The sequence below is a fragment of the Desmodus rotundus genome, chromosome 6 (genome assembly GCF_022682495.2).
Source record: "Desmodus rotundus isolate HL8 chromosome 6, HLdesRot8A.1, whole genome shotgun sequence".
NCBI lineage: Eukaryota > Metazoa > Chordata > Mammalia > Chiroptera > Phyllostomidae > Desmodus > Desmodus rotundus.
Genome location: NC_071392.1, coordinates 27,630,141 through 27,644,404, shown reverse-complemented (window position 1 = coordinate 27,644,404; position 14,264 = coordinate 27,630,141). Strand labels below are relative to the sequence as shown.

General features: G+C 49.2%; 1 protein-coding gene and 1 long non-coding RNA gene across 2 annotated transcripts in view; one reads left to right on the top strand and one right to left on the bottom strand.

The window, feature by feature from the left end:
- LOC123478384 (uncharacterized) overlaps nucleotides 1–8,918 on the bottom strand; it is a 53,444-nt gene extending 44,526 nt beyond the window's left edge. Inside the window, exons 1-3 of the long non-coding RNA XR_006653575.2 lie at nucleotides 8,779–8,918; nucleotides 8,481–8,544; nucleotides 6,717–7,195 (exon numbers count right to left, since the gene is read on the bottom strand). This is a non-coding gene — a long non-coding RNA (uncharacterized lncRNA). The remainder of the gene's footprint in view (nucleotides 1–6,716; nucleotides 7,196–8,480; nucleotides 8,545–8,778) is intronic.
- Nucleotides 437–5,883, top strand: DLX6 (distal-less homeobox 6). Its single transcript, XM_024577140.4, has 3 exons — nucleotides 437–1,217; nucleotides 2,466–2,659; nucleotides 4,671–5,883. Exons 1-3 carry the CDS (start codon nucleotides 833–835, stop codon nucleotides 4,920–4,922), a joined length of 831 nt encoding a protein of 276 aa, XP_024432908.2. The 5' UTR covers nucleotides 437–832; the 3' UTR covers nucleotides 4,923–5,883.
- Nucleotides 8,919–14,264: the final 5,346 nt, after the last annotated feature.

Genomic DNA, 14,264 nt, shown 5'->3' with positions numbered 1-14,264 from the left:
ACGGTGACAGGACGCTCCCGTGGGACTGTAGGGGAGGGGGGTGGGAGGTCAAAGGCAGGGGACCTAGCTTTAAATGCAGAGGTCATTGCTTCTGAGCACTGGCCGCATACTGGGTTCAAGGGTACTGAGAGAGAGCAGTCTCCAGCCAGGTCGATCCAGGGCTGCGGCACTGGGAACTGAGGCTCCGGGTTTGGGGGCGCGAGCTGCGGTAGGAGGCCTGCGGTGCGAAGCCACCTCCCTCCAGGACGGCCAAGCGCGCGGAGCGGCGCGGCCCCCCGACTGCAGCTCGGGGCTGGGATTGGAGTTGCCGGAGGTAGGCGAAGAACTCTGCGAGCCTCGCAAACACCAGTAGAAGCCGTGCGCCTGTGACGTCAGGGGGCGACTGACCAATGGGGAAGCGCTGCCCTTTGGAGACAAACCATTCGACTCGTGGCGTCTGCATCAAGTCTGAAAGCAGACGCGCAACTTTCGCAGAATCCACCTTAAAATCTCTGCCTTAAACTGCACCAGCCCCCAAAAAATCCAAGGGGGGAAGCGAAGGGGGGGAGAGCAGATTCCCCCCTCCCCCTCTCCTCTCCCATCCCTCCCCCTTCCTCCTCCCTTTGAGTTAACAAGGCCCCGCTCACTATATCTCTTTATATTAAAAATATATACATTAGAGAAGAGCGAGGGAGAGGGAGAACCACCTCCGCCCCCCCTTTTTAAAATTTTTTAATTTTTTTGCAAGGATCCCAAGAGCTAAGGTGGCTGCAGAGGGGAGAGCGGCGCGAGCCAAGTGGGGGGAGGGTGGAGGAAACCCGGGAGAAGGCTTTCTCCAGCCCCCAAAGTTTTGATGATGACCATGACTACGATGGCTGACGGCTTGGAAGGCCAGGACTCGTCCAAATCCGCCTTCATGGAGTTCGGGCAACAGCAGCAGCAGCAGCAGCCGCCGCAGCAGCAGCCGCCGCCGCCGCCGCCGCCCTCGCAGCAGAGCTCCCCGGCCATGGCAGGCGCGCACTACCCGCTGCACTGCCTGCACTCGGCGGCGGCCGGGTCGCACCACCACCACCACCAGCACCACCACCACGGCTCGCCCTACGCGGCGGGCGGCGGCAACTCCTACAACCACCGCTCGCTCGCCGCCTACCCCTACATGAGCCACTCGCAGCACAGCCCTTACCTCCAGTCCTACCACAACAGCAGCGCGGCCGCCCAGACGAGAGGGGACGACACAGGTGAGAGGCCGCCGGGGCAGCTCGCTTCTCCCGCCTCCCGGCTGCCCCCCACCCCGCCCGCCCCGCTCACTTCCTCAACGCCCGGGCCTCCGCCGGCCCCCTCCCCCAGGCAGCCCGGCGCGCCCCCGGCCAGGCCTCGAGCGCGCCCGCTCTCCTGGCGCCTGCCTGCCGGCCTCGCCCTTCGCGCCGCCGCGGACCCCCGGCTTCCCAGCGGCGCGACCCGCCTTGCTCCCCAGTCTCCCGCGCGCTGCTGGGGCCGCGCCTCCAGTTCGGCTCAGGCTACGCTCAAAGAGTTGGCCCTCACCGCGCTCTCCAGCCCGCCGGGTCTGTGCGCCCTTAACCTCCTTCCGCCCCTCCGGGCTGTAACCCGTGTTGCTGGCAGGATTGAGGACGTTTTGGGGCAGAACTGGGGAGCGTGTTTTGCTCCCCAACACAATCTGGGCAGAAGTGGCCTACTTTGCATGGGTCTCCCGGTGCGCTTCGGTGACCCAGAGGAAAGGTGGCATGGCCTCTGACTCTGGTTAAGCTGTTGACATTTGGTCTGTTTCCCGCGGGCTTTGAGGTGTCCTGCCATCCTCACCCTGGATCGGGACCCCTCCCTCTGGGTTTTCAATATACTGTTGTCTGCTCCTTTGTTCGTGGAGACGAAGCAGAGGGCCTAGGGCGGATGGTTCTTAGTACCCGAGGGGGCAAAGTTGCCGGGAGAGGCTCCGTCTGCTTCGAAGCTGGTCTGAGTGGTTGTGTTTTATTTCGGGTTTGGGTTCCTTTCAACAGAATCATTTAGAACACGCCGAGAGTCTTGATATACAGGGCTTGGAGCTAGTGACATCAAGTCAACTGGCCGCATAAACACCAGGGTGGTTCAAGCACAGCGTAAGGCACTGTGAAGCTAGAACTGCAGGGCCGAACTCCGCGGAGAGAGCAGCAGCCCCACGGCGCTGCGCGCCCGGAGAGCGGCCGGTGCCGCCTCTGCTGCGGCAGAGCGAGGCTGTTTGCCCGAGGCCCGAGGGCGCTTCCTCCGTCCAGCCACCGAGCTTTGTTATTGACACAGTCAGAAGCCGGGATAAGTTTTTGCAGCCTCTGGGGACACCCGGGCACCGTAAACCCTGGGAGGTCAGGGTGGCGTGGGGACGCCTCGAAAAAACCTTTATTGGTATTTGGGGAGACCCTGCGCAGGCCCGGCCATGCTTAGGGATACGGCAGAAGTAGCCTCACGGGTGACTGCTCCTCTGTATCCTTTGCTTTTAGATCAACAAAAAACCACAGTGATTGAAAACGGGGAAATCAGGTTCAATGGAAAAGGGAAAAAGATTCGGAAGCCTCGGACCATTTATTCCAGCCTGCAGCTCCAGGCTTTAAACCATCGCTTTCAGCAGACTCAGTACCTGGCCCTTCCCGAGAGAGCTGAACTGGCAGCTTCCTTAGGACTGACACAGACACAGGTAATTACCAAGAAGCCCGAATATCCCTGAAATGCTGACCCTGCTTGCAGATCGGGCAGGGAGCACATCAGGAGGAATTCTTGGCCTAGTCAACCAAGGATGGAAGGAGATTGAGGACAAATGCCTTTGCGCCAGTTACGCACTTTCCCGGGACAACACAGTTTTGGAATAAATGACCTGGTATTGAATACTGAATTGGATTTGCACATCTTCCCAACTCTCAGCGACCCCACCTCAGTCTAGTGTCTTTTGGTGACCAAGCTCATCATTTATTCGAGTCCTGTTTCAAAACAGAACAACATAAAAAAGACAAAAAAAATGTTCAGGACAGAAGGCAGAATAAGATGTATGTGTATATACATATACACATACACATATACATATATATGTGTGTATAACATGTGCACACATACATATATATGTATATATATAATATGTACACATACACATATACATATAGATTTAAAGGATCCTTTTGTGGGCCCAGGATTTCAGCTTGTTGACATAGAAAGAAAGAAATATGAAGTGAAATGAAGAGGGGAGATAGTCATAGGCTCCAACAGGATTTAGCAGAGGGACCAAGGTACCAGCTATTCATCCTGGGATGGGTGAAATGAGGTTTTCTGAAGATTGCCCTAAGCTCAGTGGTTAAATCCTGCCCAGTGACTGGCTGGTGCAAGCTGAGGTACCTCCCTAGAGCTCAGCACTTGGGAGCAATGGCAGAGGTGGAGATCAAAGAGAAATGCTCCCCAAATTACAGCAGGTGAAGCCTCAGTTAAGTACAGTTGGTGAAGTTCTGCTGTCCTACTAATTTGAAAGACATATGGGGCCTTTCAGACTTCACAGGAAGGGGCTTAGGCAGGTATATTAGGACTCTGGTCATAAAGCCAGGCTGCAATCACCCGTGGTTTCTGTCCTTGTTGATTAACTTAGCTACATGGGGTGGTAGGCCTCAAGTGCGGTGGGTGATCTTCAGCAAGGGGACTTCAGGTTTTATGAGACTCTTGCTGGGGAATGATTGTGTGGTGCCTTAGAACAGATGCTCCTAAGCTCTTCTTTTCAATTCAGCCTGCTTTCTCTTGCCATGTTGCCACTGGAAATATTTGGGGCTTGAAATGAAGGGATTCCTGCCACTCAGTAACTTGTATTCCTCTTGGAAAAGGAAATTCCTATGGCTAAGGAATTTTAAAGGTAAAGGAAGCTGCACCATAGAATCTCCTTCTTCAAATAAAGGAGACCTGGTATGTTAGCTTAGATATTCTCCCAGATTCCTGATTCCCCTTTAATTTTCAGGGGCCCTTTGACTTTAAGTGACTGCACTAACAATCATGTGATGATTGCTGACCACAATTTGACTAAGCAACATACAAAGTACGGAATGAGGGAAGTACAGTCCCTAATCTCTACAGGATTATGAGGATGTACTTATGCAGAGGAAGGTGCCCCATGCACAGCCTGTGCACTATATGCATAGGGATATTCAAGGCATTCGGTTATAAATGTGCAGGCGTTAGTCTGTTCGTAGTCATTTGCTCACTGTACATGCAGAGAGATGCCAAGTTTAGGGGTTGGTAAATATATTTTTTAAAACAGACTATCAGAAAAAGTGAATTCGGTTGACTGTGATCCAAAAAGACTTTTTTAGACTTTGAACCCTCATTCACCTTCATTTTTACTTTATTTTATTCTTGTTTATGCTGTTCTTTTAAACCTAGGTTTGCTTCCAGCTGAAGAGTTTAGGTATCCAGACAAGATACCTAGTAAATGGGGTGGGTAGGATGAGGGGAAGAGGCTAGAAAGAGGTGAAGGAAGGTGGGGACTTGAGGGCTTCGCGTTTGTGGGTTTATTATTATTATTATTATTATTATTATTATTATTATTACTATTATTATTAATCATCCTCATCCTCATCATCGTCATCATTATATTAAAGAATTGCTTCCAGAGCCTCAAGTTGAGGCACCGGGTGGATGTTTTCGAGCCTAATAATCGCTGCTGCGTTTCGTTCCAGGTGAAGATATGGTTTCAGAACAAACGCTCGAAGTTTAAGAAACTGCTGAAGCAAGGCAGTAACCCGCATGAGAGCGACCCTCTCCCAGGCTCAGCGGCCCTGTCGCCGCGCTCGCCAGCGCTGCCTCCAGTGTGGGACGTTTCCGCCTCAGCCAAGGGCGTCAGTATGCCCCCCAACAGCTACATGCCTGGCTATTCGCATTGGTACTCCTCTCCACATCAGGACACGATGCAAAGACCACAGATGATGTGAGTTGTCCGAGGGAAGTCGATACCCTAGGGAAGCGTCTGAACAAGGCAAGGAGGATCCGGGACCTGCTTGCAGCTGCCAAACCGAGCCAAAGGAGCAGGCTCGGGAGAACTCCTATCTGGCGAGACCATCGGAGCGCACTCTCTCTCTCACTCCTCCCTTTCTTTTCCTCCTTCCTTCCTTCTGTCCTTCGTTCCCTCCTTTCTTTCTCTTTTTCCTTTTTCTTTCCTTGTCTGCCTTTTCCCTAGAGCAGCCTCGGTAATTGATCTTGCATCTTAGGGAGAGAGAGGGGGAGGGAGGGAGAGAGGGAGAGGCTGGTAACTATGCCAGCGCTCCTGAAACCCCTCACTGTAAGTATATTTTCTCTTACCCCTTGGGAATCCAGGCTCTGAGCCTCTTCTCCTCTTTGGGAGTATCCATCAAAACAACTTTTTTAAAAAACAGACATTTCCCCCCACCAGAAGAATCTGCGCAAACATGGCAGCGTTTTTACTTGTTTAATGAACTTAAGACATTACATGATGAAACAGAAGCATTTCAGACTCCTACATTTTTATTTACCAATCCCAGACTTATGAAAACAAAACAAAACAAAAGACAAAGAAAGAAAAGAAAAACCCTCACATATCAGCCATTCTCTAAAGAAAAAGGGAAAATCAGCTGTAATATTAGAACGTTGCCACAAATGGAAAGCTGCATGTTTTATCAAAATTCATTGAGCAAAGAATGAGGATTTCAAAACAAGACAAAACCACTCTTTCCCCACCCCACCCCCAAACCCTGAACTGGAATCAGGAAAGACAGAGGAAACAACCAAAATCATGGTTCTATTGCTTTGACACCTTTACTGGGTGAATTGGTGGCATTCACTAAGCTAATAGGGACGTTTATATCAAGAAACATTTCTGTATATATTGTTGAATTTTAGTTGTACATATACTTTGTATGTTTTTGTCTTCTTTCATATATGGAGTAAAAGCCACAAAATGCTGGGAGTGTCTTGAATATTTCTCTCTATGTACTCTTATCTCATCACCTCCTCCTCCATCCTGCTCAGTAAATTTTCTATCATCCTTCAAAGAATTCCCATTTCCTAATATGGGAAGCCATATATATATATATATATATATATATATATATATATATATATATAAAGTGCTTGCAAAGATGTTAGTTTGCAGCATTAGCCTTTGTCTTAAGTACTTTAACATTAACCATGGATGTTTTCTTGGCTTTCTTTATACATTATATTTTATTGTAATTTCTCCTATTTAAAAAAAAATAGAATGATCTATTCCCTGACAACCTTTAGACATCCAGTAGTTCCTAGTGCTGAAACTGAGTATTCTCCTCGCCCTTTTCTCAGCTAAAGTAATACAACTGTATTTGTCTTTCTTTGGAAGCAGTTTTTAACAAAAAAAAGAAAAAGAAAGAGGAAAGAATACGAGAAAAGAACAGAAAGTAAATGCACGATTACGACTACTTAATGTTTACAATTCTTTGCAAGCTAGCGAGGTAGGAACAAGCATGCTCCTGGGTGAAATACATCCTCCGATCTTGTGGAAAGCTTAGAAATAATGGAAATGAAAAGTCCTTTCGTCATACAGGCAGGAAGCCCCATACTGAGAGAATTAATGGCTACAGACCTGGGCATCCTTCAAATTATGAACCTTGAAACCACTGAGCCATTTATCAGAAGTCAATAGAGATACTCAGAGTGCTCCATATAATGACAGCGACATACAGTCGTGCAAAAGGACAGTCACTATAATTAGACACAAAGCAAAGACTACTTACCAATATACCCGTTCCTTTTTTTGTTGAGGAACTTCCACGCTCAGTCAGTCTTCAGAATGGTTTAAAACCGATCAGTCTTGTCATTTTCTAGCATTCGCATTGTTACATTAGGAAAAATGTTTTCTTTTCTTTTTTCCCCCTTCCTACTGTGAAACTTTGGGTTCGTAGCTCCCCAGGATCAATTCTGAACAAAGCCTCCAGCTGCAGTGCCATCCAATTTGAAGCAGACATTGGGGACAATTTAAGGTTTTTATCCACAAGAAGGTTTTTTTCCATTCTCTTAAATGCAGCCATAATTAGAGTAATTTTTCATGTAGCCCGCTGATTACAGCGTTTTTACCGTCAAAGATAATTACCTGTAATTTTCTTCCACTTTTAATACTAAAAAGCCATCTTTATTTAGATTCAGGAACAGGAAAGGCGAAACAAAAGAGGGAAATTATTCTGTTATTCATACACAAATTGCAGAGACGTAGGACCTAAAATTGAAAATTAACCAAAATTATAATGCTGAAAAGAATGGAAGAGGCTGCAGAAGTACAGCTGGTAGTGGGGCTTTGCTGAATTATTTAAATTACGTTAGAGAGAAAGCTACCATACATCGAAACCAACACTAATTTTTCTTTTTAAAAAAAAAATCCACCGACACATGCCAAACCACTGTGAGTACATGAAATTCTGAAACCCAGCAAATGCATTTTAACACATTGGCGGTGTTGTGATGATGCGCCTTGAATCAATCTATCTCTTACTATGAGTTAAACCAATTCTGCCAAGGGGTCCTCCCCATATCTCTCCTTGGAATCTGGGCTTCCTGGGTTCTGTGAACCTCAAGGGTTAATATTTCCGCTCTTTAGAAAGTATTGACCCCCGTAAACTGATTCCCGAGAGAGGGATTGGTAGGAGGGGCGTGGGCAAAAGGCATCACTCAGTCGCGCTGCCTACTACGCCTCCCCACGTTCGCACTTCCCAGGAGTTCGAGTCCTAGAGCCTCATTCTGATCGTATTTCCCATGTAAAAAAGGAAAGAGAACAATAGCTGCGGGCGGTGAGGGTGAAGGGGAAATTTTCTCCCCGGCGCCAATAAGCATCTCATTATCTTTTGACACAATTTAGTCCAAAGGTTCCCGCCGCCGCCGAGAAAGGCCTTTCTGCACTTGAGTGAGGGAGCCAAAGATTTCTCAGGCTCCTGCACTTAACATCTCTAGCTGCTTCCAGCTCTACAGAGTCAGGAAACAGCGTCATCTATAGATAGAACAGCACCGCTTCCTGCGAGAGTCTTCCTCCGTGCGTTCCTAAGTCAGTCTGGTTCCTGGCCGCCGCAACTCGGTTCTGCCTCTTGGCCAATCAAGCCCCTCCAACCCCAAGGTCGCAGCATTCGGCCCCGCGGGCAATAGCTCTAGGAGAGGCATCCCGCCCCTTCCCCCCACCCCACCCCCTATCTCCCCAGGTTGAGGCAAAAACCCTGCAAAGCAGCCCTGAAGGGGTTCGGAGGCCAGTTATTCCTGAAATTTCTCCCAAGTGGAGGATGTCTCAGGGGCTATGCATTCTAGAGATTAGACGACACCTGCCATTGCAAATGTTCGCATACCTGCGTTAGTAAAGGAGCACTACCTCCAGCTCCATTTGCTCTCTCAATGCCCCCAAACTTAAAATCATCACCACACATAAAGACCTCAGTGGATTTCGCCTAGCACTAGCTTTGAGGAACAATTTGCAAAGGGATTATAGCTTGGAATGTCCCGCGCGCGCTGTCCCTCCACACCTTCCAGAAACCTGGTCCTTTCCGCAGTCTCCAGTCACAAGCTGCACCAAATACATCAACAGCACTGAAAGCAAAAAAGACAAATCGAGTTCTTAAGGATCCCGTTCTCACCTGAACCTTTTACTCACCAGAACGACACCCCCTATACTGTTAAACGGGAGTAAACGGTGAGAATTGAAACATCTGTAAAGCAAAGTTGCAGTCTATAATGAATTACAACAGCAACACACAGAGCTTGGAAAGTGTGAAAAGAGAACTAAGAATTATGCCTTGAAGTATGAAAGAAATAAAAACTTACCCCCAGAGAATATCTCTTAAGCAATGATCAGGGTCTAGAAATCTATACTGAACAGAAGCAGAGGAGAATATTTTTCTGAGTCTCAGGGCAGAAGCTCTTTCTCTATATTCTTGGTTGAGTGAGCACATCCAGGTGTGAAATTGTTTGCACACCCCAGCACCTCTTATATTGCCAGCAAAATTAGCTGTTATTACTGTCACTGTTTAGTGATGGTTAGCGTGATACAAAAAAAAAAAAAAAAACTGCTGTAATCAAGACCTGGCGCATCTTTGCAAATTACAGATAATTGTAAACGTCCAGATTATGATAATAGCATCCTAATCCAGCCTGCAATATAATTATTACAGAGTGTTACATCTGAAACTGTCCAGTAGGGCTAATTCAGCCATTATTTAGACCCTATTTTTGCACCACAAATGGGTTGCTGAGTTGAAAATGTACGATTGTAATTTCACAGGGCACTCAATGAGTAATGGTATAGGAAGAGGAAAATACAAAAGTGAAATGTGAACAGTAGCGATCAAATCAAACCCTGAAGGACAAAAGACTGTTTGATTCATATGGAAAAAGAAGAGCGGGAATTAAGAAAATAGCAAATCAGTGGTCTGAAGCATTACATGTCCAAATCTTCAAAACGTGTAGGGCTGATGTGTTTGCAAGGGCTGCTGCATCTGCTATTGCCTGGAGTCTGAAATAATTTTTCTTCTTTTTTTTTTTTTAAGCCCTTGTCGTTTCCCCCTCTCCCCTAAAGCATTTCCTTGTTTAAAACTGCCCCTCCCCCAAGCAAAGAACACTTGTCAGTTTCACCATTGTTTCCACCAAAGCAGCCTCAGAGTGCCTGTCACTTGTTTATGAACATTTTCTTAAATGAACTTGCAGTCTCTCTAGCCATTAGCGAGTGCAAAATGCTCCCGGTGCATGTAAGTGTTCCTGAGCTCCATCTCCATTCTCTTTCACAGGGAACAAGTCATTGAGAGTCCTAAAGGATATTAGCAGAAAATATATTAATTGCTGCTAATTAAATAAAGCCCGGCTGGGAAGCTGTCTCTTCCACTCTGCTTGGCTGGCTACTGGCTTTAATCCTATTATTAACTTTTATTAATTAACACCCCCCCATATAAACCTGTCCAGCTGCTTCCTTTGCTACAAATCACTGATGTGCTTCTTTCTGGATTCCAGAAAGTCCAGTATTTTTGGCAAAGGACTGTCCCTGCCCCTAGATATGGTGGTCAAACACCATATTATAAAGTGAGTCTCCTTACAATATGGAAGGACCAACGAGAAAGGGAGTTGGAGGTTTAGAGCAACAGAGTGTGGAGAGAGGCTGAGGCACTGTGCGGGTCCCAGGGTAAAAGTGGATGCCAGGTTTCAGCTGTTGCCTCCAGGAGGGTAGACCCTGCCCTGGCTGAGACTTCTGGAGTGTAGTTCTTGTTCTTCATGGGGGTGTCCTGGTATCCTCAGGAGCTCAGTTTTCCCACCATGGGCACAGAGAATTTCCTGAGCATTGTTTCCAGCTGCTAGGACACTGTGTAATGATTCTCCCTCCCCCAACCACCTCACAGACCAGGGAACTGCCCAGCCATGGCCACCCTGCAGGGTGGCAAGCAGGCTTCCTAGTTCCTGTGAACGTAAGGGCAATAATGAAATGTCCCTGTGTAGTGACCCCTGTATATGGATGAAAGCGGAGATCATATCCTACCTCTTCTCCCGCCCCTCTTCTTCCACCTTGCAAAGGCAAGTGGCAGAAATAGTCTTTGGATAACAATAAGCTTCCATTGGCAGATTTCTGTCTTCTCGCCTTTGCAAGAAAAAGAAAAAAAACGCTTTAAAACAAATCAGAGTTTGTGAACTTACTGCCCTCCATCCACACCGACTTAAAAAAATACACTAAACTCTATAGTGATTTGAAAGAGAGAATGATTACTGAACTTGGAGAGAGAGAGAGAGAGAGAGGAGAATGATGTTATGAGTCATTTTTTCCTTCCTGTGGCGAAAGGTCGTAATGTGTGGTATTTCACGGTTTTATATAAATCTTGGTTTAGGATGTGGAACAGACTCAATAATACATGCGCTTTTGGCAAAGAGACTCCTTTGGATCCCCATAAATCAGAAGTAATATGAAGTCCCAGTGAACAAAAGAGCAGAAACGTTTAATTGCTGCAAAACAGGACTCCCGGCTCCTTTAAAGAGAGATTCATGTAAATGCCCCCGGTTCCTATCTTCACGGTTAGAGCTCGACCTATAAAACAGGTTATTACATTACAGCCGGCAACCCTGGGTGCTTGAAAGGGAAGGCTCCCCCCGCTTGTCACCCCAGCCCCTCCTGCTGTAGAAACGACCTATACTTTCTGCCCATGGCCGCGAGGGAACTTAAAGTTTGTCAGATGCAAAAGAAAACGCGGATAGGGCTGGGGTGGGGGGCAGGGCAGCATAGAAAAATAGCCAATCCGGTAGGTGCTACTGCTATTTGGGCTGTTTTGGAGGCCCAGGGTTCGCTGTGACTCTTAAAAAACCAAGCACAGTGTGAAAAGACCGCGGGCTACCTGGGAACGCCAGCGGAGGGCTGGAGCGAGCAGCAGAGCCCCCTCCCCAAGATCCCGGGAGGCGGGAACCTCCACCCAGCCGCGTGGGAGGGGGTGCTTAAGGGTGGAGGAGAGGGGTGACCGCAGGCGGATCCGCCGGCGTGGCACGCTTCCCAGAAGTGCGGGAGGGTGTCTGCCCTCAAGGCGTGCCTCGGGGAGGGCTGGAGAGTTGGGGGTTGGCGAGATCCCAGTGGCCAGGGGGAGGTACGCGATCCAAGGGGTTACAGGGATGGGGCGGGAAGGGTGGTGATGGTTGGGTCGCCCTAAAAGTCCCTCTCCTAGAATAAAAGAAAGCTCAGGGTGGAGGGTAGAGGGCAAGGGGCAGTGTTCCAGGAGGCATCCCTTGCGCTTCGGGCTGGGGAGCTCAGGAGACCCAATTGGTGTCAACCCTGGAGTAAAGCCGCAGGGCGCGCCCGGAGGAGGGGAGCGCGGCCTGCCCTTGGCGCGCTGTGGGCGACTCCCAGGATGGCGGGACCGGGTAGCTGCAAGCAGTGGGGCGTCCGGTGGGATCAAAGGAGCCAAAGGAAGCCAGCCGGCGCGTCTTGGATTGTGGGATAAGGGGCGGGAAACAGAAGATTGACATAGGCGGGGAGATCCTGGCCTGGCCTATGGCACCAGGAGAGGGTGTGTGCGTGTGTTGGTGCGCGGGTCAGCACACTCCTGTCCGAGGCCGAGACCTGGGTGGATCAGAGTGTGGGTGGAAAGGCTCCCCGGTGGGAGGCCCAACGAGAGGGGGAGAGCGAGCGAGATCAAGGGCATCGAGGTCTGCGGGTTCCTCTATGTGTGTCTCAGGCCCTGTGGCTCAGCACTGGAGCCGCCTGGCACCCACAGGAATGCGGCTTCTCTCGGCTGCCCAGGCCGCCCCCTGTTCCACAGGGAGGTGGACGCCAGGAAAAAAAAAGGGGGGGCAGAAATCTGCTTAGCCTCAGACAAAGGCTAATTTATCAGATCTTTTACAGGAGAGCCTAGGGGGGGCCAGGATATTCTGGGACCTTTGGGCTTTTTGGGGCTTTGTGAGGGGGTCTGAAGAGGAGACGAGGTTTGGGAGTGTGAAGGTGTGCGAAGAGGTACATGAAAAAGAAAATGAATTCTTGGAGTGGGCTGACCATCTCGGGAGCACTAGGCTAAGAGCTAGGCAAGTGGGCACCGGAAGAGGCAGGCAGAGGTCCGGGAAAGTCGGGTCGGGCAGACTAAGGAATATGCTGGGAATTGGTGTACATTTATATTAGATATGGAAATAAACAATGGAGAGAAAGAGGGAGGGTGGGGGAGTGCAAGGGAGAGGAACATCACACAGATATTTTTAGACTTTGCTGAGGATCTGTTATTTTTACATCCTTGAACGCAGGGCTGCAGGGAGTTAAATTCCCCCGGGAGAATCCCCATGGTGCCAGGGAAAACCCGCTACAGACTGGTTTGGCAGAATATTTTTGTCCACGACTCCCTGACCAAGTTAAAAAAAAAAAAACCGCGCGAGAGAAGAGGCCATTGCGAGTGGAAGAAGTGAGGTTAGCACAAGGGAAGGAATCCTGAAACCAAGCCTGCGCGTGGCGTTCTGCTTGCCCGCGTCGCAACGAGGCTTTAGTGTCCTCAACAACAAGCATCTTCAAGGCTGGGGGTGGAAGGGTGATCATTAAAGAAGTTTCTCTCTCCTTTCCTGGGAAGAGTCCAAACTAGCCGTTCCCTCTGCTTGACTGAGCTGGGTGATTTGGGGTGATAGGAAGGGATCCCCTTTTCAGAGCCAGGAATGAAGGTGGGAGAATGACACGACGGCTGGAAAAATATCTGCGCGCTCTGTGTGCAGAAAGGGAGAGAGCATGGTCTGAGCACACTCTCGCCACTCTCAAGCAGCCAGCAGGTAGGAAATGTTAGAGATGTACAGTGGGTGAGCCCCTTCCAACTTTCCCAAACAGGCACCCCGGGGGGCGGAGAGAGGCGCCAGGGAAAGCTGACCCTGTCGAACCGCGGTCGCAGGGTTTCTCCCAGCCGGGTTCCCTAGACAGAAAGCTCTGGCTTTGCATGTAATGGAAACTCCCGAAACCCTTACAAGCAAAGAAAGAAAAGCAGGAAATAGATCCCTCCACTTCTTCCCCTCATCCTCCTAGTCTTTGCCCGCGCACAAAACAAAATGGGGCTTCATATTGCTCCCCCTAATCCCCAGCCCCTGGCCACCCAGAACTTCTTTGGAGAAAGGGCAGCTGGGGAGAAATTGGGGGTAGGAGGGCACCTTTGAAAAGAGAAGCTACCGATCTGGCTTTAGGGGTGGGAAAGAAGGAGGGGTCTACACCCCTGGTCGTGGTCAGTAAGTTGACCCGGGACCAGGTAGGATGCTGGCTAAAGACTGGCCAAAACTCTGGATCCCCCTAAGGCACAAGCTGGTCCAAACTGGCAGGCTGGAAAGGAAAGGGGAAGAGAAGGAAGGAATTGAGGAGATGGGGAAATGAGGAAAGGAGAGGGAGAGAGGAGAGAGAGACAGAGAGAGAATGAACACAGGTACATTCCCTGCTGGACACACAGCTTGCTTGCCTTTCCAGGTCTCTTTTAATCCTGGAAGAGCCTTCTCAGAAATCCTCACATGACAGGATACAATTTTTTATGTTCTAATCTCCAACCACCCCCTTTTTAAGAAGACTCTTTTTGTCACATTTATTGCTGCCGACTTCCTAGCTGTAAAATATATCTCCTGCATCTTGTAATTTCCAACATATTATTTCCCTTAATATCTCAAGGAAACAGAGGCAGACGGACGAAATGACAGTCGAAAAGACTCCCACAATTCAGACCCCGGAGCACAGCTGCAGATCCCAGCCGTAGCTCCAGTCACACTGTCGATGTCTATATGCAGGGTTTGGGGAGAAGGATGGGCCTCAGGCCAACGTTGCAGCAAGTCCTTCCTCTCCACCC

Bases quoted from the DNA above. Each gene is read 5' to 3' on its own strand.
- DLX6 (XM_024577140.4), top strand. From the start codon at position 833: ATGATGACCATGACTACGATGGCTGACGGCTTGGAAGGCCAGGACTCG. The intron at 1,218-2,465 runs GTGAGAGGCCGC...CTTTGCTTTTAG, and splicing joins GACGAGAGGGGACGACACAG to ATCAACAAAAAACCACAGTG. The intron at 2,660-4,670 runs GTAATTACCAAG...GTTTCGTTCCAG, and splicing joins TAGGACTGACACAGACACAG to GTGAAGATATGGTTTCAGAA.